The 16,021-nt window shown below is 40.7% G+C and overlaps 2 protein-coding genes across 6 annotated transcripts in view; one reads left to right on the top strand and one right to left on the bottom strand.

Annotated features, from left to right (window-relative positions):
- Positions 1–907: 907 nt before the first annotated feature.
- On the bottom strand, positions 908–4,668 carry emc3 (ER membrane protein complex subunit 3). The gene is made up of 9 exons (XM_027278772.1): positions 4,403–4,668; positions 3,917–4,084; positions 3,417–3,474; positions 3,151–3,244; positions 2,501–2,605; positions 2,267–2,348; positions 2,070–2,149; positions 1,834–1,916; positions 908–1,746 (listed from the first exon to the last, which is right to left on the bottom strand). Exons 2-9 carry the CDS (start codon positions 4,069–4,071, stop codon positions 1,618–1,620), a joined length of 786 nt encoding a protein of 261 aa, XP_027134573.1. The 5' UTR covers positions 4,072–4,084; positions 4,403–4,668; the 3' UTR covers positions 908–1,617.
- A 1,699-nt stretch (positions 4,669–6,367) lies between these two features.
- Positions 6,368–16,021, top strand: part of LOC104930501 (RNA-binding protein 5) — a 17,259-nt gene continuing 7,605 nt past the window's right edge. For 2 of the 5 annotated variants that reach the window (XM_019263465.2, XM_019263463.2), the window contains exons 1-5: positions 6,368–6,483; positions 6,784–6,836; positions 7,533–7,611; positions 7,719–7,835; positions 8,062–8,131. In XM_019263465.2, the coding sequence (XP_019119010.2) occupies positions 6,820–6,836; positions 7,533–7,611; positions 7,719–7,835; positions 8,062–8,131 (283 nt within the window). In that variant the 5' untranslated portion in view covers positions 6,368–6,483; positions 6,784–6,819. Of the gene's footprint in view, positions 6,484–6,506; positions 6,567–6,735; positions 6,837–7,532; positions 7,612–7,718; positions 7,836–8,061; positions 8,132–16,021 lie in introns of those variants that run through there. The other 3 variants (XM_027279885.1, XM_019263464.2, XM_027279886.1) reach the window with 3 other exon arrangements.

The following is a 16,021-nucleotide window of genomic DNA, read 5'->3' as shown; positions in this document are numbered from 1 at the left end:
AGCGTCTGCTAAATGCAATGTAATGTAAATTATTATAAATTAACTTATAAACTCCCACCTCTTCTCTTTAAACAATGAGTCACAATACCAAGCTTCCTTGCAACTTGTTTAAATATTCCTGATACTTATGGATAAATGTATGTTTGGGGAGTAAGATTATTAATTGAATAGTGGATTAAGGGTAGATTTAAATAAGCATATGCTTCATCCTACTCTTTTTCGGACATGTTAGGTTCACATTATTACTTTTTGTATTGACTTTTGTTATTGTTGTTTTGAACATTTTCATTGGATTTGTTTGTTTGTCAGTTCACTTTGTTGTGTTACCCGCACATGTTCGAAAATAAATTAAACTAAACTAAAACTAATAAATAGAAAATATCCCTGACTTTGTATTACGACAAAACAAAATAAAACCTGCATATACACTTAATACAATACACACATACACACATGCACAAATAGAAACAATAAAAAAAATTAAAAAAAACAAAGGAGACAATAACCTCATAACCCTTAGTGCTACCCAACACTTCCCTCATTTTAAACTGTTTCATGTTTGGACATTGGCTTAACTCCATGGTCAACCTGTTCCATAGTCTCACCCCACTAACTGAAACACAAAACCCTTCCTCTTTGTCCGAATTAAAGTTAAAGTTTATTTTCCCCCTTAAATTATAACTCCCCTCACGCATAATGAATAATTTCTGTATATTTATTGGTGAAAGATTATTTTTAGCTTTAAACATTATATTTAAGCAGTTATGACCTCAGAGAGCATCTTCTGTGGTGTCAAGCGCACAAACTCAACTTTGGTTGGCAGAAATATTAATCAGGTTTGCATATTAATGGTAATAAAAAACTGTGTCGGGGTGTGTTGCAACAAACAAACAAAGAAAAGCAGATATTTAGTCAAAACAGGCTTTATGCTGTACAAAACACAGGGGAGTCACATTACAAAATAAACCGTCTACATACTTCAAAAACACAATATTTCAATCACGCAAACATTTTCTCTGCCAACAACTAATCAGTTCTGCTTCCAGCTTTAGGCAGCTGACACAGAGCAGTTGATCTATCCACAATCTAACAAAGGTAAGGTATTAAATAAACATCATTCAGACCTGTAAAATGGTAGTGTCCTATTTTTTAAAATATTATGATTCATAAGAAAATTGAGACAGCTAGTCTAGCTGTGCATGACAATTAGAAAAAAAAAAGCTCTAGGTAGTTCACATTCTATTACCTAATGGCATTATGATGGCATACAGTTGCAAGCTAATAATAAACGCATTTCAATAAGCAAAAAGCTGCTTAATTTCTCCCAAACATCTCCTTGTCTAAAAGGTGAGATTACAAAGCAGTGCTTTCAAATTTGCATGAGACAGCAGCAGAACCAGTGTATTTTTAAGTCATTTCAGATATTTTTATGGACAGGAATGAAAAGGTAATACATGTGAAAAGACAAGGACCACAAATAAGTGAATGTAAACTTTGCATAACATGAAGGGATTTGTTCCCATCTCTGTGATTTGAACCAAAAAAACAAACAAAAAACAAATCCCTGCAATGATCAAAATTTGAAATCGAAGGCTCCAAGTTGAAGCGACCAGGCCATCAGAAGATACCGCTCGGCAGCTCCTTGCTAAACATGCCGTCAAAGTCCAGCTCTCTGCTCATCAGATCCTCCTCTACGCTCTCCAGCGCCCACTGATGGTCAGTCAGCTCCAGTGCTTCCCACTCAGCCTGAAATCCAAGGACAGATATCACATAAACAGCCGAGCCCAAAGCCCCAACCTCATTAATTCATTATGCTAAAACTACAGTATGTACCTTGAAAGCTTTATTTGTATCCGCAGGCATGGCCATGGCAGCGCCACTCATCTGCTCCTGCATGATCCTCGACTGATCTGCACCTGTGGGGATTATATAAAATATTTATCTGAATGCAAAGCTCTTTTTACCATAGACAGACTTTGCCAAAGTTACAGACTTTATTCAGACTATAACTGGGCACGATCTGCAGCTAAAACTTAAAATGTAACAACTCTCAAATGATCTAAAATTACCATTATCTTGGCCCAGAATTAATGAGTACATGCTCCGTAGTCCAAACACGTTGAGGAAATACCACGACGCTGAGCTCACCCTAGATGACAAACATGACACACAAACAGACAGAACAAGACAAGGCAGTTACATACTTGCTTAAACATCTTGATATTATAAACATAATGACTAATACAGTCTAGTTTTATTAGTTTACCAGGAGGCATCTAGTGAGAGCAGCTCTATTCCTTGCTGCAGCATGGGCTTGAAGCGCAGTGTGAGAGGGAAGGGAACCTTAGCTGTGGGAAATAAAACACAGAGAGAACTCAATGTTGAATTTTACATGAAAACAATATCTTATCTGCTTGCTATGCAAGTTTTATTTTTATTTTTTGTGTGTGTGTGTCTGTCACATTCTGCAGCGCACGCTACTAGAGAGTGAGAACATTACTTGTTACAAATCCTGAAAAGGTCCAGTTGATCCAGCCTCCAATGAGGATCATGGGAAGCACGTTGGTGACATTTCCTTTCATCATGTCTGTCAGCATGCTGGGATCTGGGAAAAGATACAATGACAATGTGTAAATAAATACAAACATAAACCGATAAAGACGCTCCAGTTAACAGTAACAAGAACTACTGGTTTGCTCTCTATCTAGTCTGTAGTTTTTTTTATTCATACAGGTTAGTTTAACAGTGTATAAGAATTGGGGAACGAGATAAAAGTTAGAGTTATGTTACTCTTTTCTGTTTTGACTTGGCTCAAGGGTAGATTTAACACAAAAGACTTAACCTGGAACCCACTTTGCTGCTTGTTTTTAAACTATTTAGTCTATTTATTACAGGTTTTTAGGTTAATTATTTATCTATATATAGATATTCTAGTTATGACACAGAAAGTTTGAATTATTTATTCTGTACACTGCTGGAACAATTTTCATTCCTTTGTTGTTTTTAACATGTTTGACTGAAAATATAACAAACTGAACTTCCCCTGAATTATTATATTTAATTGTTTTAATAAAGACAGACTTTTTTTTTCATTTTTATTGGGCTTCTTTATAAAGGGTCATTGAAAATATACTGTACAAAAACGATTACCTGTCATTGGAGAGGGTGGAACCACCTTTCTCTTGGTCTTCTTAAAAAATCCATCTTCTTGATTATTGAAGTAGAACTTCCTCATCAGAAAAGACTAAAACAAAACAGGGACAGCAATCATATGCGGTGTGTAAATAAATGCAAAGAGCAGTGGTTTTGTGTTTCCTTTATTTTGAACAACTTGTGCTTGAGTTGGATGTAGTGAAGAGGTGAAGTCATCTCATGTGTATAAAACAATATCATATATAACAAAAAAAATCCCCTACCTGTTTGGGAATGTATTTTCCATTTTCTCTGAGAATTCTGCTCCGGATAAGAACCTGGCTGGATTTTGAGATGAAACATAAACACATGAATCCAAATTGTTATGGGAATTTTTAAAGAAAGACCCTTGAATAAGGAAGACTGGATGCAAAGTATCAAAGTTGGATTTATTATTCTTGTACAAGAAGGAGCGTTTAACAGTGCAACACACAAAAAGGGGTTACAGAGAAAAGGCTCCTTGAGGAGCTCTAACTGTTGGTTTCATACATGTTTTAGAAATGGGCTGTCTCGGACACCTCCCCATTCATATATAACTTACTTTTTTGATTTTCTGATCAGTAATGAGCATTATGTTTCATATCCAAATCTCACTTCTCTAACCTGTCTCTCTTGTCCTTGTACTATTTTTATAATTCTCTCCCTGCCAGCCTTTAGTAAACACAGGCCAGATAAGGGGAAGTGGACTAGACATGCAGTATATATATACACACATATGACATACCTGTCAGAAACCTGTTCTAACGTCAACTTCTTGTCACTCTGAAGGAGAATGGACACATAATGGCGAATCACCCCGACCAGGAAGGTGATGAAGACAATGGGCAACACCACCCAAAGTCGGATGTTGGAGTCCAGCAGAAGCTCCGGTTCAGCCATACTGGTAGCTTAGCTGAAGGGCCAAAAGACACAGCGAGACTAAAGGTTAAAAGACAGACTTTTAAGTGAGGACAGGGTTCATTGTGAACAGTTTCATAACTCTACAGTCCCGACGAGCTGTCAGTCCGTTTAGCCGCAGCTAGCCAGCGTATTTAAGGTGGCTAACGTCAATCACAGGCAGGAAGCTAACGAGCTATCATAAAAGGTTAAACAACCTAATGTAACAAACTGGAAGACAAGCGCGTTATTTAACATTTAAACAAAGTGTGTAACTACTACAGATGGACACAGCTTGTGAGCTGCTAACGTTATCGTTAGCCAGCTGAGCTACCTTCTTCCTGATGCCCGGGTCACAGTTGCTAAGGAGCTCGTTTTCGTAGCTTAGCGACCACCACTCGCAGAGTTTGTCCCCCCAGCAACCAGAGACGCAGACCATGCGCTGTGTGTGAGGTAGTTTAATAATAATAATAATAATAAAGACAAAGGAGGGTTTAATAGTTCGCATCCACTGCCTCGGCCATCACGTTGTGGTATCAACTCCAGGGATGAGAGCAGATTTCTGCTTCTGCAGTTCATCCGCATCTCACCGGGGGACTGCAGCGCCACCCCGCGGTGATGGGGACCGGGGCCTCTAAAAAAACATCCAGGGGAGCCTCTGCCAAGTGATGTACAAGAAGTGTGACAGCAACTCTGGGTTGTTAAATTGTGCCTGAATTTAAATAAAACAGTAGAAATCAGATCAGTAGCTCAGTCCATAGAGATTTGGCTTGGGAACTGGAGGGTGGCCGGTTCAAGTCCAGCATGGACCAAAGTATGGAAGATGGACTGGTAGCTGGAGGAGTGCCAGTTCACCTCGGTGCCCTTGAGCAAGGCTTGAGATAGATATAGTATCTCATATATATATTGGTGGTAGAGTGGGGGCACTTGGGGAGTGGCCCAGCAAATCCCAGGAACAACATCTGAAGCCTCAGTCCAGGAGAGTGCAGTCCTAGAACATTGAAGATCTGCGCAGAACCCTCAACTCCAGGCCTCTGGGAGAGACCCGACTTGAGGATGACACGGATACCACCCTGCCGGGGTGGAAGGAGAATTATATATATATATATATAACCTCCTTTCAGCTTTTCCCTTCAGGGGTCGCCACAGCGAATCAGTTGCCTCCATCTAACCCTGTCTTCTGCATCCTCTCTCTCACACCAACTACCTTCACGTCCTCTTCACTGCATCCATAAACACTCCTCTTTGGTCCTTTCCTCTCAGGCCTCTGTCTGGCAGTTCAAATCACTCAGCATCCTTCTACCAATATATTCACTATCTCTCTCTCTGGACATGTCCGAACCATCTCAGTCTGTCCTCTCTTGACTTTATCTCCAAACCTCTAACATGTGCTGCTCTCTCGAGTACTCATTCCTGATCCTATCCATCTTGGTCACTCCCAAAGAGAACCTCAGCATCTTCATCTCTGCTACCCTCCCCAGCTCTGCCTCCTGTGTGGGTGTATATAAGATATATATATTAGAATATATATATATATAATATATATATATATATATATATATAAGAATATATATTATATAATAATAATATATATATATATATAATTTTATATATGATGTTTACTTATTCCTGTTTGAGCACCTGCTGTTGTGAAATATTATTAGCCAGACAGCAGGCAGTGTCCAAAGCCAGTCCCGGCGGGGCAATCTGGATTTCATGTGGCCTGAAAGTTTAATTTTTATAATAATAAATTATTTATGGCCTGCTAGGATTGTCAGATACTGTATGGCTGCCAGATTTAGCTGTTTTTGGTCGACATAACGAAGCATTTGAACCTTTAAGGTGTTATGCATCTGTAGATGTGGCACAAAATATTACTTTATGAATGATCTTGGTAAAGACAAAAGCAAGAGTGACACGTTTTAAACTTAAATGTTAACAGACTTTACATTTCTCATTATAAGTTATGTTTAAAATTAACACGAGGTTCAGATTGTATCAACTCCATGCAAATTTAACATATTCCATACAGTTTATTCTTTGTTATCTGACTCCAGGTGTTTGCTTTTTAGGGTTGGCTTAGATTTGGTTACATTGCCATTTTTTTTTAATTGTGACAATGAAAATAAAATTGTTACAGAACAGTGCATTTGTATTGTTGATTTTTTTCATTCTTAAAAATTATTTTTTTCACATGGCCCTCCTTATGAAACGTTTGGACACCCCATGTGTTATACAGTGTACTGTGTTATCCTCTCATTCATGTCCACATCAGTAGGTGGCAGTAATAAACAAATCAGCTGTTTGCTAAAAAAGAAGAAGAAGATCTTTCTGCAGAGTGATCCGAAGATCTGGATAAAACATCTTCTCTGTTTTCAGGTCATCATCACAGCTGACAGGCTGCATTGTTAAACGGTATGTAGCGTGAAGAAACACGGGGCTGCATGTCTCCTTTCGGCTCAGTGTCAGCTTAAAGGAGGCTGTCTGCTCCGGGGTAGGTTTGTTTGTTTCAGTTATCTCGTAGCTAAAGTTCATCTCCGTCTTAAACATGTTTATATTAGAGCAGTTGTATCCCTGACTTGTCTCCATCTGTGACCTCAGCCCTCTCATCTCTCTATAATAAATCATACATGAAGTTGAACCTTTGTTTACCTTATGTGTGTTGAGGTCAAACATCTGTTGATGGCTGAAACAATCTTTTGACGTTTTCTCCAGAGCTCCTGGATCAAACTGTGTCCTCTGCACTAAACCATGGGAGATGATAAAAGGTAATAAAAACACAAGCCTATGTCTCCATCCATCCCCCCCACAGTGTCAACCTCGGACTCATCTTTGACAGTAACCTCTCCTTTGAACATCACATAAACCAAATCACCAGAACTGCCTTCTTTCACCTCAAGATCATTGCCCGTCACTCTCCGTCCCTGCTGCTGAAACCCTCATTCACGCCTTCATCACCTCCAGAGTCGATTACGGCAGCAGCTGCTCACCCACGCCCATGACCACATCACTCCTGTCCTCCAGAACCTCCACTGGCTCCTATAGTTCCACATTCAGTTCAAAATCCTCCATAACCAGGCCGCCCTACCTACCCCACTGACTTGCTCCATCACCACAATCCATCCGTTCATCTTGATGCAAACCTCCTGACTCTACCACCCAAGACCAAGCACCGAACCTGGGGGGCGACAGAGCCTTCTCTGCAGCTGGCTGCCCTCCTCCCTCTGCAGCTCTCTCCCCCAAATGTATCCATGACTGTACTGACTTGCCCACCTTTAAATCTCTGACAAAAGACACACCTTTTTAAAATAGCTTTTAATTTTTAGCTCAGTCTGATGTGTTTCTAGTGTACTGCTTTATGTTGTTTTGCTGCTTTGATGTTCTTTTTATGTACAGTGTTATTATTATCGAAGTGACATATTCAGTGATTTGTGCATATATTTCACTGATACTTTCTTTTTCAGGCTCTGTTGTGGTGAACGTAGTGGGAGATACAGTTCAGATGGGAGGAGAGATGATCCAGACCACAGAGATAGTCCAGAGGTGAGTGAAGAGGAATACCTTTGTGTAAACTAATCTTATTTCACACCTGTAGCAGAAGAATGCAACACTTTATATCCTAACTTTTTGTTTTGTTTTGTCTGCAATAGAGGGGACAAAAGCGCCACAACGGTGATAGATCTGATGATGAATATGACAGGGATTATGAGGAGGAGAGCAACACTATCATACTGAAGGGTCTCCCTCTTGATGTCATAGAGGACGATGTAAGTGTGACGCATGCAGTTCTTCGGGCAAATGTTCAAATCTGTAGTCTGACCTGGGATCAGTCATACCTGAGATGCTTTGTGATTCATTCCTGGTTTTTTTTGTGACCTGACGCAAAACAGCAAGGAAGAGACGAGAAGAAATGGTATTAGCCGATTGTGTAATCTTTTGAAAAGCCGTTGTATTCAGATTAATCTGACCGTCTGTCTCCTCCCCCCCCCCCAGATCCGCGCAGCGTTCTTGCTGCTCGAGGGTCCCCACCCTGTGGAAATTCGCTTGATGAGGAAAAGGAGAGGTGAGTGCTGCTGGTTTTCTCACATTCCCCTCCGTGCTCTTTCACATCACCCTCTTTCACTCTCCTTTATTGTATCACTACTGTCAGAGGATCCTTTGTGTCACATATACTGTGTGGTTTTGATCATGCGTCTAGGTAAGGAGGTCACTGTATGTACACTGTATTGTAAGCACCCTTCCCCTTCCCCAACTACAATTTGAGTTGGACTAGAGAAGCCCTTTGTGAGTTTGAATGTTGCACCAAAAAGCATTCTAACTAACACGCCTCCCGTCTATATTTGAACACTGTCTCTAGGTGTAAGCCGAGTTTCGCCTTCGTGGAGTTTTATCGCTTGCAAGTTCTACCCATGGATGGAGACCAATCAGGTTGCCTCAACGATCACCAAGTTCAGAATTTATTCTTGGAGATTGAGCCCAAATTAACTGACACATCAGTGACTGATTGATGGAGTTGTGCAGTATAGGGAGCTTTGGTATTTAGTTGGGAGGACTGTATCGAACTGGTCATACAAAACTAAGTAAAGTTTGGATAATCTCACACTGGTTGTTTTAGAAGCTTTTATCCAGAATAAAAGTCTCTCAACTGCTTAGTTTATGTATGTTGTGATCCGTGTTGAACAACGATTAAATGTTGTCGCCCTTGGAATGATAAGCTTTTGACCCTCATGAGAGTATGTCACCTGTTCACAGAGTAGACCATAGCACATTCTGCTCCAGCTCAGTTCACTTGGTATTTTCTCATCGCCATTTAAAATCCGAAGGCCAGAGTGAGACAGGGACGAGCTGGCAGCACTCCTTTCCCAAACACTAACAGCTTTTCTCTCTGAACCTGTCTTTCTGCCTCGTTCCATTTTTTTTTTTTACTCCCTGAGCGCTGTACCGAAACAGAGCGAGTGTAAAGCCTAGCCACTTTTTTTCCTTTCCAGCTGCTCTCTACTCATGGGGGCAGGACCTCCACCTGCCTCTTTGGGCTTCAGCGTGTCCGAATGTGATAATTGAAAAACTTTGACTTCACAGAACAAGCTGGTGGTACAGGGGAAAAGCATTGTGCCGCACTACAGCGACAGGGTACAGAACGTTGAAAACTGGACTTGCCTGCAGTGAGTACATTTCAAACTAATTCAAGCAACGAGTAGACTTTTCTCCCAATTAACAAAACAGTCATTTGTTAATTGCAGTGTGGCGTGAGCAATTGGAACAACTGGAGAAGAAGCTGAGTGTTTTAGGTGTGGAGCAAACAAAGTTGGTGAGTTCTTAAATTAAAATCAATTAACAGAAACATTAATTAGAATTAATGTGTGCTTGCACCAACCTGTGTCACTCTTCTTTGTCCTTGCTGAGTATAGTCGGGGATCGGTGGCACCAAATACAATTTAAATGCTGAATCTCAACAGCAAGGAGAATATAATGGAGACAGTGAGTGTTTGTTTGTTTTTTCAGCACATATTCAAATAGTACAATCCTCAGTAAACATGTCCACATGTTCATGAATACTTTTTTCGTTTACAGCAATCATTTTGAGAAACATCACCCCTTTTTCACGGTCGACGGGATTTTGAAAACTGTTGGCGCCCTACGCCAACCTGTCAGCAGGCACATCCGCCTCATCAAACACAAGCCAAAGGACAGAATAGAGGCTTTGCCTTTGTTCAGCTCTCAACCCCCTCGGTATGTTATTGCTGCGATCAGTATGTAGTCATGATATGAGCCGGTGTGTTTCTTTTGTAGTGTACATTAGGTGTGAAAAATCTCTTCCTTGTATAGGTGGCTTCTCAGCTGCGCCGTTCTCCAGAGCCTTCAGCCGCCTCTGACACTGGATGGAAATACAATCGGCGTGGACTATGCCAGACTGTTAGGAAGTGAGTCATGCACACTACTGTTTGATTCGGTTTCTACTGATACAAGTGCATGTACTTTTATTTGGATCTGTACAGTGTGAACTGCACTATGTGTGAAGTTTTTTCCCCACGTAGAAAAGGTGTTATCGATTTTGTTCAGCAGTACACTGAAATCGAATAAATTGTAGCAAAATAAAGGTTTAACTGATTGCTATGTGTCTCTTTCAGAGATGGAACTGATGGGATCAGGTGAATGCTCTCTCGTTTGCCAGCACAGCCATAGCTGCTGCTCAGTGGTCATCCAGCCAGGTATCAGGTTTTTACTTGTTCTGTTTTGTTTCTAAGTAATTACGCAATTATCGTTCATCGGTGTAGAATGCTCAAATCTTGTCGCTATGTTTATTGTCTCGGTGTGGAGGGACAGTGAACTCCCTGTGATGTAAACTGTTTTCTGCCATGCTGGTTTTATTCGGAAAAAAAACTTACACACTTTCAGTTTATTGTTTTGGTTTGTCCAGGAGCAAACTTAAAACTATGGAGTGGTTCAGATTGTATGGAAGTTGATGTTACGAGTTATTAAGTAATTTATTCCTTAAGAAGATATTGCTTAGTGGAGAAAATATTTACTGGTTTACACATTATTTTTGAAATATTGCTTTAGTTGCAAATGCAACTTTAATCGAGGTTCTTGTGTGTTGTTACTGACCTTAGCTCCATCCCTGTATTTCCTTTCAGATACAACAAGGCTCAGGTACCAACACGGACTGTGTTACTCTTCCAGGCCTATGCGCAGCAATCACAGGTAAGTTCCCAGTCACACTTTATTGGCAATGACTTAACAGGGCAGACCAATTAGTGATGTAATGTTTTTTTTTCCACTAATGCAGGGACAGAATTATCAAGTGTGGCAGCAGCCTGGAGGAATGGCTCCTGTCACTGGAGATGGATTACTCGGAGGTAATGAAAGGTGTCCGTCAATCAGAGATGATCTGGAATGATTTTTATACCAAGTCTGAGATTGCTATTTTTTATTTTTATTTTTTATCATTGCCATCTGTCTTCAGCTGCTCCAGAAATGAGACATTAATCCCCGCAGCAAGTGTTGTCCTATCCCAAGCGGCTCAAATTTACCAGCCTGTCGTCATCAGCCAGCCTGCCGTACAGTGTGAACATGAAAAACACAAATACTAATTCATAACTGACCACTCTGGTGTTGTGTGGTAGATGCCAAAGCTAATCATGATTTTTTTTTTTTATTTCCCTACCTTCTCCTGTCAGTCGCATCAGTTAGTGAGCCCGTCGCCGCCGCACCAACACAATGCTGGTGTATCAGTGCCACACCAGCAGCCTCCACTGTTTCAACTACAGTCTGCCGCCCCACTGTTAATGCGACAGGTGAGTTCGTCAGCTGCAGAATGATCAGCCTTACGCCAATGTATGTATGTTGATTATTTAAGCATGTATACCTCTTTTTGTATCTGTAGTTGCCCCTGACACCTCCACATATCAGTACGACGAGGCTTCAGGTTACTATTACGATCCACAACAACGGCCTGTATTATGATCCCAGCAGCCAAGTATGGTCCTGTCTTAGTGTGTATATATACACCTGTTCATTATGATGTCTTTATTTTATTTGATAACCGTTAATACATTTTTTTTATGCTTGTCATCAACAGTACTATTACAACTCTAAAACTCAGCAGTACCTTTACTGGGACAGTCAGAAGCGACATACATCCCTGTGCCGGCTGAATCAGACACAAGCACAGAGCAAGTGTCCAAAGAGTCCAGGGACAGAAAGAGAAGCCTAAAAGCAAGTCTGCACAACAGGTAAAGGCTACTTAAAAAAAAAAAAAGGCTGATATCATGTATCATTTAAAGTGTATCTGTGCTGGTGTTCATATAATTGCAGATCGCAAAGGACATGGCGCGTGGGCAAAAAGCCTCAAAAGCAAAAGGACAGTTTTAAGAACAGTTTCCAAGAATCGCAGCATCCACGGAAGGGGACAGGAATGAGTCTGCAGCTGCCGATGCAGGTTTCTCTCTCTTTGAGAAAAAGGTATTTGAGGTCACAACTAAGCCTCACATTGGTTTGAGTCATTATTTATACCTGAAACTTGATTTTAAAACATCGTAACTTACTTTTACTCAGCCTCTAAAATATTAGAAACCAGTAGCTTGTGACGAGTTCCCAGACACGAGTTACTTTTTTGGTTTCTTCTTAGTTTAGTTTTATTATTCATTTTCACCCTTTTTCGACGATGAATACAAAACGTGCCTTATCATCCCGAATCCCGTGCTATTACTTTTCTAAGAGATTCGGAGTTTTTGCGAATAATTTCACATAGGAATGATGGGAAAGCCCGGAAAAAAAAATAAATAATAATATTGGGAGACATTTTCACAATAAACTGCTCTGGCATACTTTCACAGAGAGACTTCATTTAAACTTAAATGTAGGTACTCTGCCTTCTCTCAGGGATTCACTTCACTCATCACACCTTTTACCTTTTTAACTATCAAGGCTAAAGTTGAGCAGGTTTTAACTAAAATTTCTGGGTTATAATGGATGTGTATGGCGCGGAATGTTTGAGCTAGAGTGGATGACATCATCAGCTAGAGTGAGGAGCAGAGAGAAAAAATCAGTGAAAAAATAAAACGTATTTGACTACCGTGCCTCAATGCCCCCCTACAGACATGATTTATACATAGAAACGTAGGAAAATTTGTCTTCTCACTCACATCGTCTGCTAAAGCTGTCAGCCTTTAGTTTTGGGTAACACACAAAGATGCGCAGCAACACCCATCCACAGCCCCATAGATGCCATGTTAATTTGAGAAGAGAACTTTCCAGAAGGAGCAGGGGCACCTGTGCTTTCTCTCACTCCCGAGGCCAAGTTTTAAGAATCTTCGCCTGAGAATCGGCAAAAGTGGTCCAGAGACGAGGATGCTGATGGTTTTTTCGGCTTTTGGTACGCCACACCGTTTTGGGCAGAATCCTTCCTGTTTGAGGGGGTGGTCTCAGCATTTTCTCTCTCTCTCTTCAGCATTTCCAACTGCATTCTAACAGGTGCAGTAACTGCTCTGCTGATTAGGGAGCGTCTGGTCCTGGTTGCTTGGCAACCTCAAGCCCGCCTAGGAGAGAGAGGGGGGAGGGGCTATTTTCAAAATAGACTCCCTTCAAAATAAAGACTATATGTGTATTCAGTAACCGCTCTGCTGATTAGGGCCAGCAGGCTAAAGCCCAGCGTCGGCCATTTTAGCAGTTATTGGTACTTAATTTGAACTCGTCGAGACAGCAGAGCAGACATGCTAATTGCTAACATTAGCGTCCAATGTTAAAATTAGTGCTAATGCTAATTGCTAGTGCGTCAGCCACTAAGAATTAAATACATGCTAATACTAAAATGCTAATGCTAACGCGCTAGCCACTAACTTTTAGCCACTACGATTAATACCTGTTAATTGCATATCATGCTAATGCTAACATGCTAAGACCCCGCAAACAGCCACTCGTCACTAAATTTCTGTGGGAATTTTCTAGTTATTCACATGACAGACTGTTATGATAATGTAGTCTGTGTGTATTTTTTGTTGCTTCCTTTTTTAGCAGATGGGAGGCTTTGACGTGTCACCCCTCATGACTGAACAATTCAGTCACAGAGCAGGACACTAAGGTTTGTTTGTGCCTTTGCCTTTATGTACCCACTTTACAATTTATTAATAAAAAAATAAAAAAATCCCAAACCTCTCCACCTTTAACTGTTTCATATTCCATGGGGATGTTTGCTGCTTTCAATGGAGACAGTGAGCAGAGGAGGGCAGCTCGGATAGGGCAGAGCACAAGGAGGGGAAAATAACAGACTGGAAGAAGATGGTTTGCCTGCTGTGTCGACGGCAGTTCCCCACCAAAGAGGCTTCTGTGCGTCACAGCAGCTCTCTGACCTCCACAAGGTGAGGACGCTTAAACAGCAGGCGTTTTAATCTGCATGTAGCTATGAATATTCTGGGTGCTGCCATCTGTTCATGTATAAGCTTCATGCAAAATAAAAAGGATGGTAATTGATCTTGGAATATTACACGTGGATATTATATTTGCTGTTTGTTCGATGGTTTTAGCAAAACTTGGAAATTCAGAAAGAACCAAACTCATGGAAGCTGAGCTGGAGGAGCTAGAAGGAAGAAACTGGGTATTTGTTTTAAACACTTTATACCCATCAGGGATTTTTGTGATGCGGACGACATTGTATAGGTTTCATGGTCGTTTTGACAGCTGAAATACAGAGATAGAGCTGCAGAGAGAAGGGACAAGTGGGTGTTCCTGAACCTCCTGCACCTAAAGAAGAGAATTCTATCAACCACCAACCCGACAGTGTAAGTGTAATAGTTTAGTCTGTAACGTTTCAGAAGTTGACCCTTGTGTGATCCTCATGAACATGACAACAACATTACATCTCTTGTCATTTACCTTCACCCAGAAACTATGAACAGCCCACCAAGACGGCCTACAAAGTGATAATATCGCAACAAAATGTGCAAGGATGGGCTGGCAGGAAGGCAAAGGTCTGGCGCCACCAACAGGGCATCACCGCTCCCGTCTCGGTGAGGAGACAAATTCTTTTTCACATTTCTCTTCAAAATAACACTCTTACTCCCTAAGTAGCTCCAAACAGATGGAATATGCAGTCAGTGTGTTCTTTTTTCACTCGCAAGCAATTAACACTGTTGCCGAGGGCTACCTGTGTCCATTCTGTCTCCACTAATCTGCTCCTTGTCTCTGCTCCTCCCCACAGGCTTCGTTAAGGACCAAAGGCACAGGCTTAGGTATTATAAGGAAGCTCGTATGAACTCTCAGCATCTGACACCTATAAGGATGCTGTTCGTAAAGGCCATGTTCTCACGCTTTACTGACGTAGAGTGAATTAAAATAATCATACTGAACTGGGATAAATATTTATTTTGTGAAAGGATTCCCGTGTACAGACTCAAACTGTGATTTCTCTGTGTACATAAAAGTGGTTTTGTTTATATAAAGCTACATATTTGTCAAAATATTTAGTTGACTGAACATGTAAATGTTGTATAGTGTTTGTACATAAAATGATGGTGGACTTGCTGATGTTTGGTTTCTGTGAAGAATCAATGTGACGATTAACACCCGACCTTTTGTGCTCGACACATACTGTCTGCTCGACGCGTTTCTCCCTGTACAAGAAAAAAGAAAACACCCGTTAGAGCGTGTTTACCATTCTTCTATTCTGGTATCCTTCTCTGTCGAAGTTACATCCTGATTTGTCTTCATAATCTCTGGGTAATGATCAAAAGATCAAAATCAAGGCTTTTAATTTTATAGAAATTATTATTATTATGATAGATGTACATGAACAATGCACAGGCTTTGTTCCAATTACTCAGCCTGATAAATTTTAAACGTGTGAATGACATTCATGAATCTAAAGGTCAAGTGGTCTAAGAACTTACCTGACGTGTGCAACGATTCTTGTATCAAACAGCCTTAGTGAGTTGCGTGTCGATTTCATGCCTCGGATCTGCAGGTTTAGTATGTTTCTTTTCTGATTTGGACATATATAGTCTTAAAAAAGTCGTGCTCCATGCCAAAAATGTTTATAATATTATATAATATTACTCATGTTACTATGTTCCCTAGATCTACGTAGAGTTGAAAATAGAAAATAGTTCACTGTATCCGGGCTTCACTGAGCTGTTCAGTGTATAAAATGTAAACATGTGGCTTGTTTTTCTTGTCTCTGCTCTTGTTTCCCTGGTTATGTTCAATCTCCGTTTCTCAGCCACCACTAGCTACAGTATGATGTCCATTGTTTCTGCCAAGCCCTTTTTGGCTGCTTTCATATCCTCTTTCCTGAGGCTTAATGGCTGGCATGTATTACCAGCTCTCATTCGAGCGGTGATGCCAGTGTTATGCCCCACAGAATCTTTGCTATTTGTTCAGGTCAGGCCATCTCTCTGCTATTTCCTGCAAGAACTTGCAGGAAAATAGAACAAGAGGGAAAGCTTGAGGATAGACTGCA

The sequence above is a fragment of the Larimichthys crocea genome, chromosome VI (genome assembly GCF_000972845.2).
Source record: "Larimichthys crocea isolate SSNF chromosome VI, L_crocea_2.0, whole genome shotgun sequence".
NCBI lineage: Eukaryota > Metazoa > Chordata > Actinopteri > Sciaenidae > Larimichthys > Larimichthys crocea.
The sequence above is the reverse complement of the archived record's forward strand: the minus strand, read 5'-3'. Positions and strand labels throughout refer to the sequence as shown.